The sequence below is a fragment of the Pelobates fuscus genome, chromosome 3 (assembly GCF_036172605.1).
Source record: "Pelobates fuscus isolate aPelFus1 chromosome 3, aPelFus1.pri, whole genome shotgun sequence".
Classification (NCBI taxonomy): Eukaryota; Metazoa; Chordata; class Amphibia; order Anura; family Pelobatidae; genus Pelobates; species Pelobates fuscus.
The window spans coordinates 94,566,633-94,586,587 of record NC_086319.1 but is presented as its reverse complement, the minus strand read 5'-3'; the positions used below and the strand labels follow the sequence as shown (position 1 = coordinate 94,586,587).

General features: G+C 42.7%; 1 protein-coding gene across 1 annotated transcript; it reads right to left on the bottom strand.

Moving 5' to 3' along the window:
• Positions 1-106: 106 nt before the first annotated feature.
• BNIP1 (BCL2 interacting protein 1) lies at positions 107-18,602 on the bottom strand. The gene is made up of 6 exons (XM_063445232.1): positions 18,499-18,602; positions 16,378-16,470; positions 15,632-15,723; positions 13,241-13,342; positions 1,322-1,440; positions 107-908 (listed from the first exon to the last, which is right to left on the bottom strand). The coding sequence occupies exons 1-6, from the start codon at positions 18,583-18,585 to the stop codon at positions 715-717; spliced, it is 687 nt and encodes a 228-aa protein (XP_063301302.1). The 5' UTR covers positions 18,586-18,602; the 3' UTR covers positions 107-714.
• Positions 18,603-19,955: the final 1,353 nt, after the last annotated feature.

Below are 19,955 nucleotides of genomic sequence, written 5' to 3'. Positions count from 1 at the left end.
GCATGTGGGCAAAACTTACGTTATAAATTACTTTCATATGCTGAACCATGCTACCCTTTTAGCATTTTGTGGTATTTAAAGCATTTCCTACTGAATTATTTAATACAGAAGTAACATTTCAGAGCTGGGCTGTCATTAAGCAAAAATAGTCATTTGAACCTGGTTTCATTTTGTAGAAGTGATAAGGAATATTGTGGTAAATGTTTTGTATCTCAGAACAGGAATATAGTAGAGTTGTCAAATGAATTACCAATATATATTGATATGGCCATTAACATTAGTAGCAACTGTTAACTCCGGTAAATGCCAAGACAAGAAGTTAATGGAGCTGCTCTCATTCTTATACATTTAAGGGGCATTACAAACATCTAATCACACAAATATGTTGTATTAGTCAATAAAAATTAGGAACTATAAGATTTCAGAAAGTAACACATATACTTTTATCAGCTGACAATAGCCTTCCTTACACGTTCTCTTTATGTTTTAATTCCTCTCATACAACTGAAAAGAACTGATCTAAAACCAATTTTAGTTAATGTGTTCTTGTTTGTCAAGAGTCCTTGCACTATTAGTTCCATACATGTGGTCATAGTAGTTAACGATGTAGTGCCGGGAGACGTACAGTGTCTAATGTTCAACGGTGCAGACAGGCAATCGTGAAGTTTGTATTGTCTGTACAGACGATCTTATTGACAAACCCCGCGGCAGCCATTAAAATGGAAATAGTCTTTTTTTTAGGATGTAGAGTACAGTTGCCAAAAACAACGCCAGAGCCAAGAAGATGAGAAGTTTGTCTGTCAGTTCACGACGATTGTATTTGGTGATGAGTTTACGCCCAAGCTGTATGGTTCCAGACATGGATTTAAATTCTTCATTGGTTTCCAGTATTGTCCTGGAAGAGGTTGCTGTTTAAAGAAAGCAAAGACAAAACGAATTATTATTGTAGGTAAAGGAGATCAACAAAGGTCTCTTGGAAGAATCTTGGACGTTCTCCTTTTGGTTTCAGCAGTGATTGACCAATTAACAAGAACATTGCTGCAGAGTCACGCTGATACTGTGCACCAAAATAAAAACAAATAAAAGAAACTACTGATGAGGCACAGATGGCTGCTGGGTGTGTGGTTGTGTGTGTGTATTCCACATTCGCCAGGGCTGAAGTCCCACTTGAAAATAGAAAGTGGGCAAGTAGACATTTTGAGCTCTGTAGTAAATTTTGTTAAACAGGTACACTCCATACTTTTATTGATCAACGGCAGTGCTCACTGTCCCTTGCCTTATAATCAGAGACAACCTGTGCAGACCCGTAACTCGTACCTACCCAGTGTATGCATGGCTACTTCACTTTGCTGAACCTGCTGTGACATCATTCGGCTGATACCCATCAGGCTTTCCGTTATATTGCTTGCGGACTGGGCCAGGTTTTCTTTTGCTACTTTCCTGTTGAGAACAGAAATTCAATGAAAAGAAATACTTGCCACTTTCTCTCAGTCCAAGTTGTGCATGCAATATGGTGTGCGCAGCTTAAATCGAAATTGATGTTCCTCACCAGGAAGATGTGTGAGTAACATGTGAGGATGAAGTTACAGGATTCAAACAAAAGCTCGCTATCTAAGAAGAGGATGAGCACTGAGAGAGAAGACTTCACAGATGAGGTAGTTGCACCAAGCAGGATAAGATGGTTTTGGCACTATATGATAATAAAGCTCTGAGTATATATTGGCAGTATCTTATAAATGATAATAAAGCCCTTGGTAGTCAGTGAGGGGGTGGTGGTGGTGGATGGCACTATATGATAATAATCCTCTGGGTATATATTGGCACTATATTATAAATTATAATACAGCCCCTGGTAGTCAATGAGGGGGTGGTGGTGGTGATTATGGTGTGGTGGAATCTCGGTAAAAATAAATTTAGTAGGCCGAGATTACCACGTGGCATGTGTACGTGCATATGCTGACGTATCGATCAGTTGGTTGCACGAGGCAAGATACGATCAGTAGTGTACGGAGCATGTGCAAGAATACAGGATATAGTATTCCCCCTCCTCCATTGTGCTGGACAAGCCATGCGGTCAAACAGGAAGTTAATTCTTATTGTGTTGATTGGTTAAGAGAATGTGCGGGTGGAGCTTAATATGGGAGGAGTTATATGCCTATATAAGGAGCCTGCACTATTGTCCGGGGCTCAGAACTTGTGGTATTTTGGTGACGCTAGTCCCTCTGAGTCCCGATCGGTGATCCAATAAAGAATCTCTTCCTTCCTGAAGAAACCTGTGTCCATCTCTCTGTACTTGGCTTCCGTCAGTTTCTCCGGTATCATTTGGTGCATTGGCCGGGAAGCTCATCGTTCAACGGTAGCTGAGAGGCAGAGGCGTGAGACGGTCTATCTTTGCCCACGTTCTCTACGGCTGCACCCCTGAACTTCTGCGTGGACCTCCCTTCGTCTCGGCGCCACTGGGCCGTTGTCCAGGAGATCATCGGCCTCTACGTGAGAAGTGCTGGGGTGTCCCCGTCGATGAGTGTGAACTCAGGTTCAGGAACGAGGAGGTAAGACAACTGCTGTTTTAGACGGCAGGACCCACTAGGGGTATACCGATTGTGCGGTAGGCCCAAAGGGGTTTTGAATCTGTGTATCTGCCCCCTCTGTCGGAGGGAAGGAGCGAAGGCGCACCGCTCGATCGAACGCTCTTTAGTCAGACCGTTTGATTCTGTTAGTCAGGCGGGGCGCTCTGGTGTAAAATAGCCCTAGCCGGACACCGGTGTCTTGTCTAGACTAGCGTTCTAGGGTGTATATTTTGTTCGCTAGGTCGGAGGGACCGGGAGACTAAGCGGCGTCTGTGTAAATCCGGTTCGCTAGTTCTCATCCTATCTGGGCTAAGTGGGAAGGCGTGTAAATTTGGAACCCACTAGACTTTTGATAGTACGACTAAGAGGCGTCTGTGTAAATTCGGTCCTCTAGTTCGTTGTATAGTGCGACTAAGAGGCGTCTGTGTAAATTCGGTTCTCTAGCTCGCTATATATGTGGTGATTGGGCAGTGTGGCTAACCAAAACTTATGTAGATTGTTTTTAGGTAGTCCATTCAAGGTACTGGCCAATAGTTTAGTTGGGAATTGTAAATGTGTTAGCGATTGTTTAGTAAAGTGTATATCTTGTTAGATAGCGCGAGCTCAGCCGTCTAGCGAGAGTGTTAATAGTGTGTTGCTGTATTATAATGCACGGTACCATAACCCTGTATATTTACTGATATTGTATAATAAGTACTAATCATTGTCGTCCATTGCATGTTTAACACCATAACCACTAATAATTGTATTGTGACCTTAACTTGTACTTTGACCTATGCTAACCGTACTGTAACCGCTATTTGTAAAAGACGATGTTACTGGGGTGTGTTATAGACGGGTAATTCGTATATAGAGAATTATAGCGTGGGTGACTGTATAGTTACGCCAAAGGGCATAATATTGATTATCTAGTGACTGGTGTAACAGCTGTGTGTGTACGGGAATTCCCTGAGTGTTTATTGTTATTGTGTACGTTTCACTTGGTAACCGTACCACGTGGTGCTGTTGCCAGAGGAAACGGGTGTGACTGTTGAATAGTACGCGTGTATAGTATTTGTTGTCGACGACGTTCCATTGTTAAGTATGGGTGCGTCGCAGTCAACGATTCCGGATCCCTTAGGTTGCATGGTAAAGAATTTTAAAAAGGGATTTAAAACTTGTGATTTTGGGGTTAAGATGTCTCCTGTACGTTTGGTTACTTTGTGCACTAGGGAGTGGCCTACTTTGGTTGCGGCATGGCCGCCACGTGGCAGTTTGGATCTAACTCTGGTACAGCGCTTACACGTGGCTGTATCAGGTAGGCCTGAACTTTACGGCCAGTTTCCTTATATTGACTGTTGGAGACAGGCCGTAAATGACTCGCCAAAATGGCTCCAGACATGCCACGAGGAGCAGTGTCGCCTCATGGTAGCTAGGACTTGTTCGTCCACTAGGACTGGTGTTAGGCCCATTTTGGACACGCCCCCTGAGTCCGAGATCCCTTTGCCGCCCCCTTATTTTCCGTTAAGAAGAAGTGACGCAAACGCAGGAAGCCCTGCACCCCTCCCCTCATTACCCCCATCCACTTCCGCTTCCTCCTCCAGTACAGGATCCACCCCCCCTCGTACTAAATCTCCCCTTCCGGAACCAGAACCCACCCCCATTAGAAACGAATATCCTGATTTGGCGCCACTTCAGACTTCCGGTCAAGCTTCATCTAGCTCGGCTCGAAGTGTTTTATTTACGACCTTTTCCCAAAACCAACCTCCCACATCCCCATACCCTACCTCTCCCCGACCGGAACCCATGACTGACGCCTCTCTACGTAGCCCCATTCAAACCCGACAGTTAACTGGTGCCCAACAATTAAAGCACTATCAGATGCCTCTTCGCCTAAATCCCGGGTCAGCTTATATCGATGCCGCAGGTCAAATGGCACACGCTGACCCAGTCTTCGTATATGTCCCATTTACCACAACCGACCTTTTAAACTGGAAGACCCATAATTCCTCGTATACTGAGAAACCACAAGCCATGACTGATCTGTTCACCTCAATAGTACAGACGCATAATCCGACATGGGCTGATTGCCAGCAGTTATTAATGACTTTATTTAATAATGAGGAAAGAACGAGAATAAATCAAGCAGCCATTAAAGCATTAGAGGATAGAGCCCGTGCTTTGAACCAAGCTAATCCAGCAGCATGGGCCGCAACACACTATCCCAATACCGATCCCGATTGGAACGTAAATGGTGCTGACATGGTTCAACTCAGAGCCTATAGAGACGCTATAATTGCTGGCATGAAAGCAGGAGGAAAGAAAGCCATTAACATGTCAAAGACAGTTGAGGTGATCCAGAAAAGCGATGAAGCGCCCAGTGTCTTTTATGACCGATTATTGGAGGCATACCGCTTGTATACCCCCTTTAATCCGGAAGACGCAGACAATTCCCGAATGGTTAACTCCGCCTTTGTCAGCCAAGCATACGGAGATATTAAGCGCAAGCTACAAAAGTTAGAAGGGTTTGCAGGTATGTCAATCACCCAACTAATGGAGGTAGCAAATAAGGTCTATATGAACAGGGATACAGAAAATAAGAAAGAGGAAGAGCGCAAGATGCGTAAAAAGGCTGATATGCTAGCGGTAGCGATCGCAGGCGTAGATAGACGGGGCCCAGATAGAGGCGATAGTAAGTGGAATGAGGAACCTCTAAGTAGGAATCAGTGCGCTTACTGTAGGGAAGAAGGGCATTGGAGAAATGAGTGTCCGCGAAGAGAACAGTCTGAGAGAGACAGACCTAGGTCAGGTTACGGAAACTTTAGAGGCAGAGCGAGAGGTAGAGGAGGCCCCGGAGGGAGTAATGGTTATAGAGGAAGTAATGGGAACAGAGGAAGTGTTAGGGAAGATAGATATATTCCAGCAGCGCAGAGGTCCCGCGATAGAGAAGGTAGGGACTTTGTAGGATTGGCTGACACGGTCATGGAGGACTATTGATACCGACCGGGCTCCATCCCCCTTGGTCGAGCGGAGCCTATGGTCGATGTATCAATAGGGGGGAAAAGGAGTGCGTTCATGATCGACACTGGTGCTGAACATTCAGTGGTGACTAATCTAGTTGCTCCTCCATCTGGAAGGACTATTACTGTGATAGTAGCAACTGGAAGAAGTGCTGAAAAACCGGTTCTTAAAAGTCGACTCTGTACATTGGGAGGCCACGTAGTGAAACACCAATTCCTTTATATGCCTGAATGTCCAGTCCAATTGCTGGGACGTGATATGCTATCAAAATTACAAGCGCAGATTACGTTCCTACCAAATGGAACAACATCCTTAAAGTTTAATGGACCTTCAGGTATTATGACTTTATCCGTACCAAAGGAAGAAGAGTGGCGACTTTATACAGTGTTGACTAGCCAAAACCCTAGGAGTGATGAGACATTATTCAACATACCAGGAGTTTGGGCAGAGAACAACCCACCAGGACTGGCCCGCAATATTCCACCCATAAAAATTGAACTAAAACTTGGGGTTTATCCAGTAAGCCTACGACAATACCACATCCCACAGAAGGCTAAGAAGAACATTCAATCCTATCTGGATAAATTCATACGGTATGGTATCCTAAAATTCTGTACTTCCCCCTGGAACACCCCATTGCTGCCTGTTCAGAAGCCCGGTACAGATGAGTATCGACCTGTGCAGGACTTAAGAGCAGTCAATGATGCGGTTGTTAGCATACATCCAGTTGTACCCAATCCATATAACCTGCTTGCTTTAATTCCGGGCGGGGCTACTTACTTCACAGTCTTAGATCTCAAAGATGCCTTCTTTTGCCTTCGAATTGCCGCAGAAAGTCAATGTATTTTCGCTTTCCAATGGGAGAATGCTGTAACGGGCTCAAAACGCCAAATGACTTGGACAAGACTGCCCCAAGGGTTTAAAAATTCACCTACCCTATTTGGTTCAGCCCTAAGTCAAGATCTATTGGATTTCGAGTCCATCCCAGGAGAGTGTGTATTGTTACAGTATGTAGATGACTTGTTGATAGCAGCAGTTACCAAAGAAAAATGTCAGCAAGCAACGCACGATCTACTACACATTCTCTGGAAGGCAGGATACAAGGTGTCTAGAAAGAAGGCTCAGTTGTGTTTGCCAACTGTCAAGTATCTGGGATTCCATATCTCTGAAGGTCAAAGGATTATGGGGCCAGAGAGAAAAGAAGCTGTCTGCCAAATACCAATACCCAAGAATAGAAGACAAGTGCGAGAATTCTTGGGGGCAGCAGGCTTCTGTAGGATATGGATTCCCAGCTATGCGATACTAGCAAAACCTCTGTACGCAGCCATCAAAGGTACAGAGCACGACCCCTTCTTATGGACCCAAGAACAGCAAACGGCATTTGAAGATGTGAAGAAGGCTTTGATGAGTGCCCCAGCATTAGGTCTACCTGATCACACACGACCATTCTACTTATACGTACATGAGCAAAGAAGAATGGCTGTGGGAGTATTGACACAGTACTTGGGATCATGGCAAAGACCTGTTGCCTACATGTCTAAGCAATTGGATGCAGTGGCCAGCGGACTTCCACCTTGTCTAAGAGCCGTAGCTGCAGCCGCCCTGCTAGTAGCTGAAGCCGATAAACTCACTCTGGGTCAAGAACTTTATGTACGAGTTCCACATGCAGTACAGACGTTGTTGGATTACAAAGGAAATCATTGGTTTAGTAATAGCCGTATGACCAAGTATCAAGCAATGTTGTGCGAAAACCCAAGAGTGCATTTAGAGACTGTAAACACTTTAAATCCGGCTACCCTTTTGCCACAACCTACTGAAAGTCAACATGATTGTTTGGAAGTAATGGATGAAGTATTCTCAAGTAGACCAGATCTTCGTGATTTTCCCATCCAGAACCCCGATGTTCAATATTACACCGACGGCAGTAGTTATGTGAAAGAAGGGATCCGCTATGCAGGATATGCAGTAACAACAATAGACAAGGTGATAGAAGCTCGGCCACTGGCAAAAGGAACATCAGCACAAAAGGCAGAATTAATAGCACTAACACGAGCGTTACAATTGGCTGAAGGTTTAAGAGTAAATATCTATACGGATTCTAAGTATGCGTTTTTAACCACTCATGCCCACGGAGCTTTGTATAAAGAAAGAGGACTACTGAATTCAGAAGGCAAAGAAATCAAGTACGCAGCTGAAATCCTACAACTATTGGAAGCAGTGTGGGAGCCGAAAGAAGTCGGTATTATTCACTGTCGAGCGCATCTGAGAGGAGATGGTGATGTAACCAAGGGAAATCGGATGGCAGATAGTGCAGCTAAGCGTGCTGCCGAATCAGGAAGACAGGAGTATGTGGGGCATATAGCTGCTCTAATACCAACCCCACTGTCTCAATGGACTCCAGTTTATACAGCTCAAGAAGAGGAGTGGTTAAAGACTGAACCGGGAAAATATTTGGAGAACAAGTGGTATCAGCTAGAAGATGGAAGAATAGTTATACCAGCATCACTAGCAGTAGAAATTGTCCAGAACTATCATAACGGGACACATTCTGGGAGAGACAGTACAGAAGAATCTCTCAGGAAACATTTCTACATACCAAGACTGTCCAACTTGACTCAGGCCATTGTACGCAGATGTGTAACGTGTGCTAAAAATAATGCAAGACAAGGACCAGTAAAGCCACCAGGAGTCCAGTTTATGGGGGGACTCCCCATGTCCGATCTACAAATAGACTTTACAGTGATGCCTAAATCGGGTGGACATCGTTACCTGCTGGTAATTGTGTGCACCTATTCAGGCTGGGTAGAAGCATGTCCCACTCGTACAGAGAAAGCAGGAGAAGTTGTGAGATTCCTGCTACGAGAAATAATACCCCGATATGGACTACCCTGTTCTATAGGATCGGACAATGGTCCAGCTTTTGTTCACCAGTGCCTACAACAACTGACTCATATGCTTGGTATAAAGTGGAGGCTTCATACTGCATATCGACCCCAGAGTTCTGGTAAGGTAGAGAGAATGAATAGAACTATTAAGAACCAGTTGGCTAAAATGTGTCAGGAAACCCAACTTAAGTGGAACGTTCTCTTACCTATAGCTCTATTGCGAATCCGCAGTACCCCTACCAGAAGGATGGGCCTCTCTCCTTTTGAAATTATGTATGGGCGACCACCTCCCGTACTTGGTAACTTAAGGGGGGATTTGAGTCAGTTGGGAGAAGGAATTACCCGGCAGCAGGTTGTAGAGTTGGGTAAGACTATGGAGGAGGTACAGAAATGGGTACAAGATAGATTACCTGTGAATATTTATCCCCCTGTTCATAGTTATCATCCAGGAGACCAAGTGTGGATTAAAGAGTGGAATAATGTACCGTTAGGGCCCAAGTGGAGAGGTCCTTATGTTGTTCTTTTGTCTACCCCTACAGCGATAAAAGTAGCAGAAGTGACTCCGTGGATACATCACTCCAGGGTTAAACCAGCAGCAGTCGATTCTTGGCAAGTTACAGCAGATCCAGAGAATCCCTGCAAGATCCGGTTGAAACGCACTACTCAGTCGGAGTAACGAGGAATTATTGTGGATTACAAATTTTATTGTTACAGGTGTGAGTGAGAAGGCCATAATAAAGCCTGTCCGCTTACCATCACATAGTGTATAAGCCAGGAAAGTCTCGAAGAGACACCTGTGAAGACGAGCAGAACTCCATTCCCTGCAGCCCTCACATCCTGGAAGCTGAGGTTCCATCGCACGGACGAAGACTGAGGATGACGGCGAAAGATGTGCTTTTGATTGTGTTTATTTACATGTGTTTTTATATTCAGGAAGGTAGAGGTACCGACACTCCTAGCTGTGAGGTATGCATTAAGACTACGAGAACAGGTAACCATATTTCCCAAACCCTAATTTGGCATTCACAATACGAGTGTAAAGGAGAGGTATCAAGATGTAGATACCTAAATATAGACTATAGTGTGTGCCATTTAGGAGTAGGAGAACCTAAGTGCTTCAGTCCGGAGTATCAACCTCGTACAATTTGGTTGACTCTCAGGAATGGAGATCCTCAGGGGACCCTAATTAATAAGACGGTGTTAGAATCCGTATATTCTTCGGGTGTTCTGCTATTTGATGCATGTAAGGCGATATCAAGTGGTAGAAAGCCGTGGAATGTATGTGGGGATCTTAGATGGGAGAGGACGTATGGATCTAACGATAAATATATTTGTCCCAGTAGTAAAAATAAATATGTGAGTCCTAGATGCCCAAATAAAGACTATAACTTTTGCCCATATTGGTCTTGTGTGGGGTGGGCGACTTGGGGACAGACAGTAGATAAAGACATGATAGTGACTAAGTTGCCGACTAGCCCATATTGTAAGTCTATGGAATGCAACCCAGTCCATATACTTATAAATAACCCCGACAAGTTCCTAGATAAGTATGGAAATTTATTTGGGTTTCAGATATACGGGACGGGTTTAGATCCTGGGACATTATTGTTTATAGGAATAGAGACTGATACGGTATCCTCCCAGACTCATCAAGTATACCATTCCTTTTATGAAGAGATGAGTATAGATAATAAGATCCCCCATAGCGCTAAGAACCTGTTCATAGATTTAGCCGAAAGTATTGCCGGTAGTCTTAATGTTACCAACTGCTATGTGTGTGGAGGTACTAACATGGGAGACCAATGGCCTTGGGAAGCAAAGGAGGTAATGTCCGGTTCTGAGGCAGTTGACCAACTAATATCTGCACAAGCCGATTATCATTTGAGTGTTAGAGGTAAATCTGAGTGGAGATTAAAGACCTCCATCATAGGTTATGTTTGCATAGCAAGGAAAGGAATAATGTATAATACTTCTGTAGGAGAATTAACTTGTCTAGGGCAAAAAGCTTATGATGATGATACTAAAAATACAACTTGGTGGTCGGCTTCAAATGTCTCAGAACCATCTAACCCGTTTGCTAGATATGCCAATTTAAAGGATGTGTGGTTTGATTTATCCATCACATCTACCTGGAGAGCCCCAGCAAATTTGTACTGGATCTGTGGTAAGAAAGCCTATTCGGAGTTGCCACAGGACTGGGAAGGGGCATGTGTGTTGGGTATGCTCAAACCATCCTTCTTCTTGTTACCGATTGAAACAGGTGAGACTTTAGGTGTTAAAGTGTATGATGTGAATCATAGGAAGAAAAGGGGACCCCTAGAGATAGGTACCTGGGAAGATAATGAATGGCCTCCCCAGCGTATCATAGATTATTATGGGCCAGCCACGTGGGCAGAAGATGGTACCTTTGGTTATAGAACCCCTATTTATATGCTCAACCGCATTATAAGGTTACAGGCGGTGGTTGAGATTATCACCAATGAAACATCACAAGCACTCAATCTCCTAGTGAAACATAATACCAGGATGAGGACAGCAGTATACCAGAATAGATTAGCCTTGGATTACCTTTTGGCAGTAGAGGGAGGTGTATGTGGGAAGTTTAACCTAAGCAATTGCTGTCTTCAAATAGACGACGAAGGGCAAGCAATAGCTGAGCTTACTAGCCATATGGTTAAACTAGCGCATGTGCCTACTCAGGTATGGAAAGGGTATAATCCAAGTAGTTGGTTTGGTAGCTGGTATGAGTGGTTTGGAGGGCTTAAGGCAGTGGTAGGTGGAGTCCTATTGATCTTATTGTTGTGTCTACTCCTACCGTGTCTTATCCCCTTAGTAGTTAGGTCTGTGCAAAGCCTGATAGGAAGTATAGCAGAGAGGAAGGCTGCTGCACAGATAATGGCGATATATAAATATAGGGCTCTAGATCAGGGAGAACCAATGCAGGAAGATGAATGTTGAAGATTCACATCATAAGATAAGTCTGGTCTGGTTCAAGGTAACTTGCGGTGTAAGCAAAACTAAGGTTATGTGATGCCTCAAGTAATTGTAAAATATCAAGAGGCATCAAAGGGGGGAATGTGGTGGAATCTCGGTAAAAATAAATTTAGTAGGCCGAGATTACCACGTGGCATGTGTACGTGCATATGCTGACGTATCGATCAGTTGGTTGCACGAGGCAAGATACGATCAGTAGTGTACGGAGCATGTGCAAGAATACAGGATATAGTATTCCCCCTCCTCCATTGTGCTGGACAAGCCATGCGGTCAAACAGGAAGTTAATTCTTATTGTGTTGATTGGTTAAGAGAATGTGCGGGTGGAGCTTAATATGGGAGGAGTTATATGCCTATATAAGGAGCCTGCACTATTGTCCGGGGCTCAGAACTTGTGGTATTTTGGTGACGCTAGTCCCTCTGAGTCCCGATCGGTGATCCAATAAAGAATCTCTTCCTTCCTGAAGAAACCTGTGTCCATCTCTCTGTACTTGGCTTCCGTCAGTTTCTCCGGTATCAATGGCACTATATGATAATAAAGCTCTGGGTATATATTGGCACTATATTATAAATGATAATACAGCCCCCGGTAGTCAGTGAGGGGGGTGGGGGTGGTGAATATGGCACTATATGATAATAATGCTCTGGGTATATATTGGAACTATATTATAAATGATAATACAGCCCCTGGTAGTCAGTGAGGGGGGTGGTGGTGAATATGGTACTATATGATAATAAAGCTCTGGGTATATATTGGCACTATATTATAAATGATAATACAGTCCCTGGTAGTCAGTGAGGGGGGTGGAGGTGGTGAATATGGTACTATATGATAATAAAGCTCTGGGTGTATATTGTCACTATATTATAAGTGATAATAAAGCCCTTGGTAGTATATTGGCACTATAAAATGATAATAAAGCACTGGGAGCGGGTAGTATACTAGCACTATACAAATGATAATAAAGTCCTGGGTATTGTATTGGGCAGTATATTGACACTATACAATACATAGTAACAAGCCCCCCCATGGTACTGGATATATGCTACTGCTGGGAGAAATGTAAATTAAAATGAGCTGAGGAGTGTTTAATCATACAGAGAAGAAGAGAGGGGGGACACATGTTTTCTGCATTTTGGCCAATGGGTTAACTAGGCACTGGCAGCACACAGTCCAAATTAAAGGGAAGCTATAATGCCAGGCCAGGAAAGCAAACTCGTTTTCCTGGCACTATAGCTTCCCTCTCTGTCAAGCCCCCGTACTCCCCATGAAGCAGAAGGGGTTAATAACCCCACCTGTCACTTACCTGTTCTGGGTCCAGCGCAGAAGACCCTCGGTGCTGGCTCAGCTCCGCCCCCGCTTCTCCCCCAAGGGGGAGACCTAATGTGCGTGTGTGGAAAAAGCCATGCTCGCATTAGGATTTCCCCATATTATTCAATGCTTTCCTATCGGAATATTGGTAAGTTATCGGCTATTGGCCTAAAAGTTCACAGATTATCGGTATCGGCTCTCCAAAAAATCAATGTCGGTCGATCCCTACTGTGCACCTGGCCGGAATGTAGATTCAAACAAAAAAGAGGCAGTTGCTAGAGCAATCCACCCTGAAGTTTGATAAAGAAAAAAGTCTCAATACTTTGTCATCAGCAACACAAAAAACATACAACTAGGTGGGACTTTCTTATTCTGTATACATTACTATATTATAATAATGCACTATCAAGGAATCATTCGATACAACAAAGCCTATAGCAGCAGGAAGCGGGATGTTCTGTACACCTATAGAAACACTCCGCACCTCTGTCTCGTAGGATCCCCTCCTTCAAGTAGTTCATCTTTCTCAGAGTTGTCAATTGTCTGCTTACAGGAAAGGTTTGACTTCCTCCACACGGTCTGATTACTGCAATAAATAAAGGAGTAGAAATTACTTGAGCTTGCCTAAAAGAAATGCTTGATCACAACACTCACTTTTTAATTTGTCGGTTTCCAGATGTTTTTCACTTGTGTGAATGAATTCTGAGAGGGCAAAAGGGCAAGAACTCATAAAGAAACTGTACAAGAATGAAAGGGAATATATTTTTCCCCCTAGGCTTTGACCTTCATTGTGCAACAAACGTAAAGCAACTATTCTCCGCTACTTACAAATATTCCTGTTCCCAAATCAATAGAGGAGCTCTACTTTTTGATGTAAGCTGAGGATGAGAGAAGTGAATATACAGCAACAGCAGGTAGAAGGCAGGTGAGTGATTGAGTGATGAGTCTTTAGGTGGAGTGGGCCCATGTAGGATGACCACAGATGTCCCTGTTCATCAATATGAAGCCAACTGCTGTCAGTGGAAGTTAACATGAAAGGGCCTGGCAGGATTACATGGGGGGTGGCTAGCTTTGGGGGATATGACATAATTGCTTCTCCTATTGGCTACTTCACTGTTCATTACTGATCCTCCCAGGAATTTGCACACCTATCTTCACAGACACCCAGCATCGCTAAGCACCGTATGGAATTGTCCAATGAAGTCTCGGTTGTACAGTACTGTGTGATGGTAGCTGTACATTATATATTTAGTGAAAGCCAAGTCTTAACATTCAAAGGAAATACAGATGCAATATTTAAGTGTATTTCCTTGTAACCACCACAGAATATTAAATGAAAAAAAACACGGTGGGCATTTAATATTTCTTTAAAATGGAAAAAAATGCTTTTGTTATCCTCACTTGTACTTAACACCAAAAACAGAAAATGTCTCAACTTGGTATTTCACCTACATAAGGTGTAAAGTTGTATTTTTTTTTTTTTTAATTCTTTATTTATTCCAGTACAAGACATCACAAGCAATACACGTATAATAAGACAGGGTATGCATTCAACAAATGGATATGTTAAACAGATTACATGCAATGACAGCGCAAGGATTGATCTGGTGCGTACTCCCATAGCTTGCGATCAGACACTATCATTGACATTTTAATCCTCAGTTTTCCCCGTACATCATCTCTCTGAGCGCCTTGATGTCTCGCCTGGTGTTTAACAATGTATAAAAACAATCCTGTAGCATGTAAGAAAGGAGTACCGCACGCTCGTTGCAGACATAGGGAAAGTTGTATTTTTTAGCTCGATAAATATACAACATTTTTAAAAGTATCATTAATTTCCTTGTATATTAGGCACTCCAGACCCCTAAAGCTAAGGTGCTTTATGTGTGAATGGTAAGAGTATGTATACGGCTGTCAAAGTGATAACAGCAGTGTCATGGCTATTATCATCTTATTCAGTTGTTCTATTGATCAGAAATGATGAATAGAAGTACTGGCAGTGACCAGAATTCTATATACCATTACGTTTTGTTGGCTTTAAGTGATAACATCAGATCCCACAGAACAGGGAGAGAAAAAACTTGTATCTGGTGGAGACTCTTCCTGGTTTGGTCAGAGCTCACTTCTGCTGCTTGCCTGCGCAACTAAAGCAGTGCAGAAACTATAAAAGCAACTATTCATTTGGGGTTTTTGGCATCTTGAAAGGCACACTCGCGACCCTAAAAGCAGTTTAGCTTGCGCAACTGTTTTATGTGTGAAGAGTGTGTCTTCTTTTTTCATTTGATAAAAAGTGCAGATTTCTATTGAAATTGACATTTTTACACATTAACCTTGTTAGACCCCCTTGGGTGCCAATCAGACCAACAAACAGACTAAACTCAAAAGGCAGCAAATTGCACAGAGCACCTGCCTTGCAAAAGCTTATCATTGAGCTGTATGGGGAAATCTGTGATTGGACAGCCACAGAAAGTCTGGGCTGGGGAAGAAGGGGATGGCTTACAAAGGCTGGAGACAGCAGATCTATAGCTTTCGCAAGCCGTTTGTGGATATATTCACAATAAAAAATGTATAATAAAATGCATGCATGTTTTTATGGGGGTATATTTCCTAATCACTGATTTGTAGTTATTTCTCCATTTAGACAGTGGAGTATCCCTTTAAGCAACTTCAGGTGGAAAATTCAGTTTGGTCAAAGCCAATTTTGTTTTGTAAGTTTATGGAAAAACTGAATCAAGTAAACAACCTTTCAAATTCTTCTTCCGTACTTAAAATGCCCTTATATTCTCAGAATTATCTACTGCAAATTCTGTGTTTAGTGAATAATACCCATAATAAAACATGGTCTTTGAGAAGCACTATTGTGACTTACACCTACCTGAGCATCTGCCTTTTGTGACACTCCATCTCCTTCAGCAAGGCTTGCTTGTCAGATTCCTTATCCTGCTCTCTGGCCATCTGCTCAAGATCCTAGAACATATATACCCCTCTGAGTTATAACAGTTATAGAAATAAGCAAAAAGAACAAATCAGACAATGACCTAAATGCACATTTCAATATTGCACTCTGCGATTGTGTGTGCCACTGCCAAATTTGTGCATGTGTGATAACACAACAATTTGAAAGTCACGCAAGACATACATTATCAGCATCGTCCTGGGCATGTTGGTTTAAGATTTTAGGCACCTGTGCATTATGCAAGTAGATGCAGCTGATGTTGACTATCACTCTTAAAAGATTCTGCATCAGAATATAGTTATATTCTTCGGGGAGTCGTTTTACCAGAAATATTTGGGGCAAAGTTGTATCTACTTGGATTTTTTTTTATATAACGATGCATAAGCAGACAATGTCAAGAAAATAACAGAACACACAGGTAGAGTGTTTTATTAAGAATGGCATCAAAACAGTATGCCAATTTACTTTAGTATAAATAATTGAACCTGTATAACTTAGCAGTGAACAGTCAGTGGCTTGCACGTGTTAGAGTATAGCTGTGAGCATTCATTGCCAGGTGTTTGATAGATAGCAGTGTGAATTCACAGTCATTACCGCCATATGGTACAAAGCATTACAGTCTAGTCTTCCCCTTTAATTCAGGTATTACACATGTGTTGACTCACCTGTATTCTCAATCTCAGGAGATGGAATTTCTCTTTAACTTGTGCATTCAGATCAGTGAGCACGCTTATGGGACCAGAGCATTCTCGAATATCCTATAATCATTAGGAGTATTCTTTAGTACGCCAAATATGATAACAGATCATCTATAACTTTTAATAATAATAATAATAATAATAAACACAAACACAGAACACACTGTTAAAATAAAACTAAAGTGCTTGCAATACAATACAGTATTCCTAACACTATAGTGCCCTCTACCATGGCAAAACGAGGGTTGAAAAAACATTTTACACTTACCAGATTTAGGCACAGATGTCCCTTGGTGCTGTGTCGTGCTCATCCTACCCCGTCAGCGATGGGGGGATATAATGCGCATGTGCTTTAGGCCTTCCCCATTGGAAAGTATTACCTCAATACTTTCATATGGGGTTTTATAGATGCTGGACGTCTTTATGCAAAGTATGAGGATGTCCAGCACTATTTCACAGAGTCAAACACCAGTGCAGGAAGTGCCGGAAGTGACTGTCTGGTAGACAGACACTAAAGACAGTCTTAAAACTGCAATGTAAACATTGCAGTTTCTGAAAACCTACAATGTTCTACATTGCAGAGTTTAGGGAACATGGACACTACAGCCAGACCACACCAATGAGAAGAAGTGGTCTGGGTGCCTATAGTGTCCGTTTAACTTTAGATTGTTCAATAAGATAAGGGTACATGCAAAACTGAGATCTGAACTTCTGGTGTTGGCTTTCTACAGAAGAATCGTGACACATGAATTAAAGCTCACAGAAAGCTGTGTTGGCCCCATAAAGCACTGGGTATGGTATAAGTTCAGCAGTGTTATAGAAAATTAAATGAACATTCCAAGCACCATAACCACTACAGCACGCTGACGGCCTCCCAGTGTGATTTGTCAAACGATTTTAGAATGGCTTGGCAACTAACCAGGTCTTGCTAGGCACCTGTGGCCTTAATCCAGTTAGCTATGCTAAGCTAAACAGGACCACACTCATTGGCTGAAATTATCAGTTGGGTGGTCTTAGCCAATGAGCACTGTCCTGTATCAGTTATTCCTAGGCTGAGCAGAGACATCCAGCTTCCTGTGCAGGTATGTTGTTGATGTTTAAAACATTTGACATACTGTATTATAGTAACATGGTGCCAGGGTGTTCCTTTAAATAACAGAAACATTTCTTCATATCGAACCAACTTTTAAAGATCCTATTTTGAAATAACTCACTACTAAAGCAAAATAAACAGCATTTTCCATATTAGCATAAGGGTTTTTATGGACCACATTGTGAACCTTAAAAAATGTTTGGGTTAAACTTAAAATAATAAATATCTAGGACATGCCACACCAGCATAAAGAAGATTTTATCACTTAAAGTCTATGTGGGTGACCCTTCAAAAACGTTGCATGATGCAATAAAAATAAAAACAAATGGCAACAATAAATCTATAGCTGATCTGCAGTACACAATCTCATCCCCGTTGTAAATTAATATCATTCCATAATACACCGCACCCTTACAGCAATCATGGCTAATCCCAGTGTTGCAGATATTTGAAAACTGCATTTACCATGATACTCAGCAAGTCTAAACTGTATTCTGTAAGCAGGATCCCAAGACATTATTGCAGGTTCTATTCAACTTGTCACAATTCTATACGTTCTAGGGATCCCACTAATTAATCAGAAACAATTAGGAATAACCTTTCACACCCCAGCTACTGTGTACTACGTCTCCCATTATGCTTTGCCAGTCCTAAGGAGGAGGTTCAGTGGCTCTCACTGCCTCGATTCATTGACTCTCACTGTCCCGATTCAGTGGCTCTCCCTGCCCCGATTCAGTGGCTCTCCCTGCCCCGATTCAGTGGCTCTCCCTGCCCTGATTCAATGACTCTCCCTGCCCCGATTCAGTGGCTCTCCCTGCCCTGATTCAATGACTCTCCCTGCCCCGATTCAGTGGCTCTCACTGCCCTGCTGTCAGGGGTTAAGCAAGGTGCCATGTTAGCAGCACCATATCGAATCACTGTAACTGGAAGCTATAAGCAGCCCGGCCAGAGAAATGAATGGAGAAAGCAGCACAGCTATCAGAGATCCCATGTACCTGGATCAGAGCTTTGATCTCGAGATCATATTTGACAATTTCTTTGTGACACATCTGGACGTGGAAGTCCTGGGAAGTCGCCATCATTAACCCCCCCGGGCTACGGCAAGCGGTGAGGGACAAACAAAGAAACAGGTTTCCAAATGTGCAGCACTGGCGCCACCTACTGTCTGCATTCCGGTAGCGACAGGAACTACAGCTTCAATCAAAGAACAAATCATTATTTTGCTTATTGTTTCGTTTTCTTATGAAAGACATTTACTATTCTTGAAGAAAAAAATAAATCAATAAAACACAGATTTTTTTTATTTTTTTTTTTGTAACTCTGTGTATGTCAAAGGATCCAGTATCAATTGTGTTTCTGCTTTGACCCCTTTAGGGTGTATTTATTAAACTGTGATTTGTGGTCAGTTAAAATACAAATGGAACAATTGAGGCTAAACAAACCCCATGTAACGATATCTGAGTTAGATCATTTTTCCCTAATAGCTATTTTAGACTAAAGTTGAATGTTAACTGGCTACAATTCACATTTCACATTTTAGCACACCTCCCAACAGTTTTGGTTTTAGCAGTAGGGAGCGAAATGCAGGGTCCTGCTCACTCACTAGTGTACCATATTTGGGCACATCTGGGACCAAGTCCCCATAATGCACCGCACAAGGGCACTATAAACCACCTCTAGCATGAGTAAAGTGTAGTGTAGGGAATACAGCCAGTGGGCAGGCATATTAAAGAACAGCTTAGAGAGAGCAGGCCATTGTGATAGGCAGTCAACCTCAATTTAATATTGGAGAATGGCTTTGAATTCCCATCACAACAGTGCAAGGTGTAACTTCCACAGAAATCTTGGTAATATTGAGTGTTAAAGCCATTGAGCCCTGGGGTTATTCCAGACGTCAAGGTGGCAATGGAGTTTTCACTTCTACCTCCATTATAAAGGCATTCAGGACCAGTTTACTGGTCAAGCTAGAAATTGAGAGTCTCTAACAGGACTGGTTCATTGTCAGGATGTAAAACCAAACCAGCAGGCAAAGCGTGAATCTCTACCTATCCTATTGTAGGAGAATAACAGGATAGATGTGTATTAACAGGCTTTAGGGTGGTTTGCAGATAAGTTAAATGATAAAATAATGGTCAGAAAACAAGTCAGGGTCTGGGGATAAAGAAATGACAACATTGATAAGCCAGTCTGGGTCAAGGGGAGCCAGATTAAATAGAAAAGCCAGGAAAAATCCCGAAGGACACTGAGAATTGGGTAAGCACTATTGGGAAGACCTTGAAACCACAACTCGGCCATGCAGTTACATACGTGAGTAGTTTATATAGTTAGTACTGCCAGTTTATTGGTTAGCATCATTCCTGTGCGCCAAGAATGAATGTGTGCATTAATGCAGTGTAAAATGACGCAGTAAGTTAGCACCCAACATCAAAATTGACACCATAATAACTTTGAG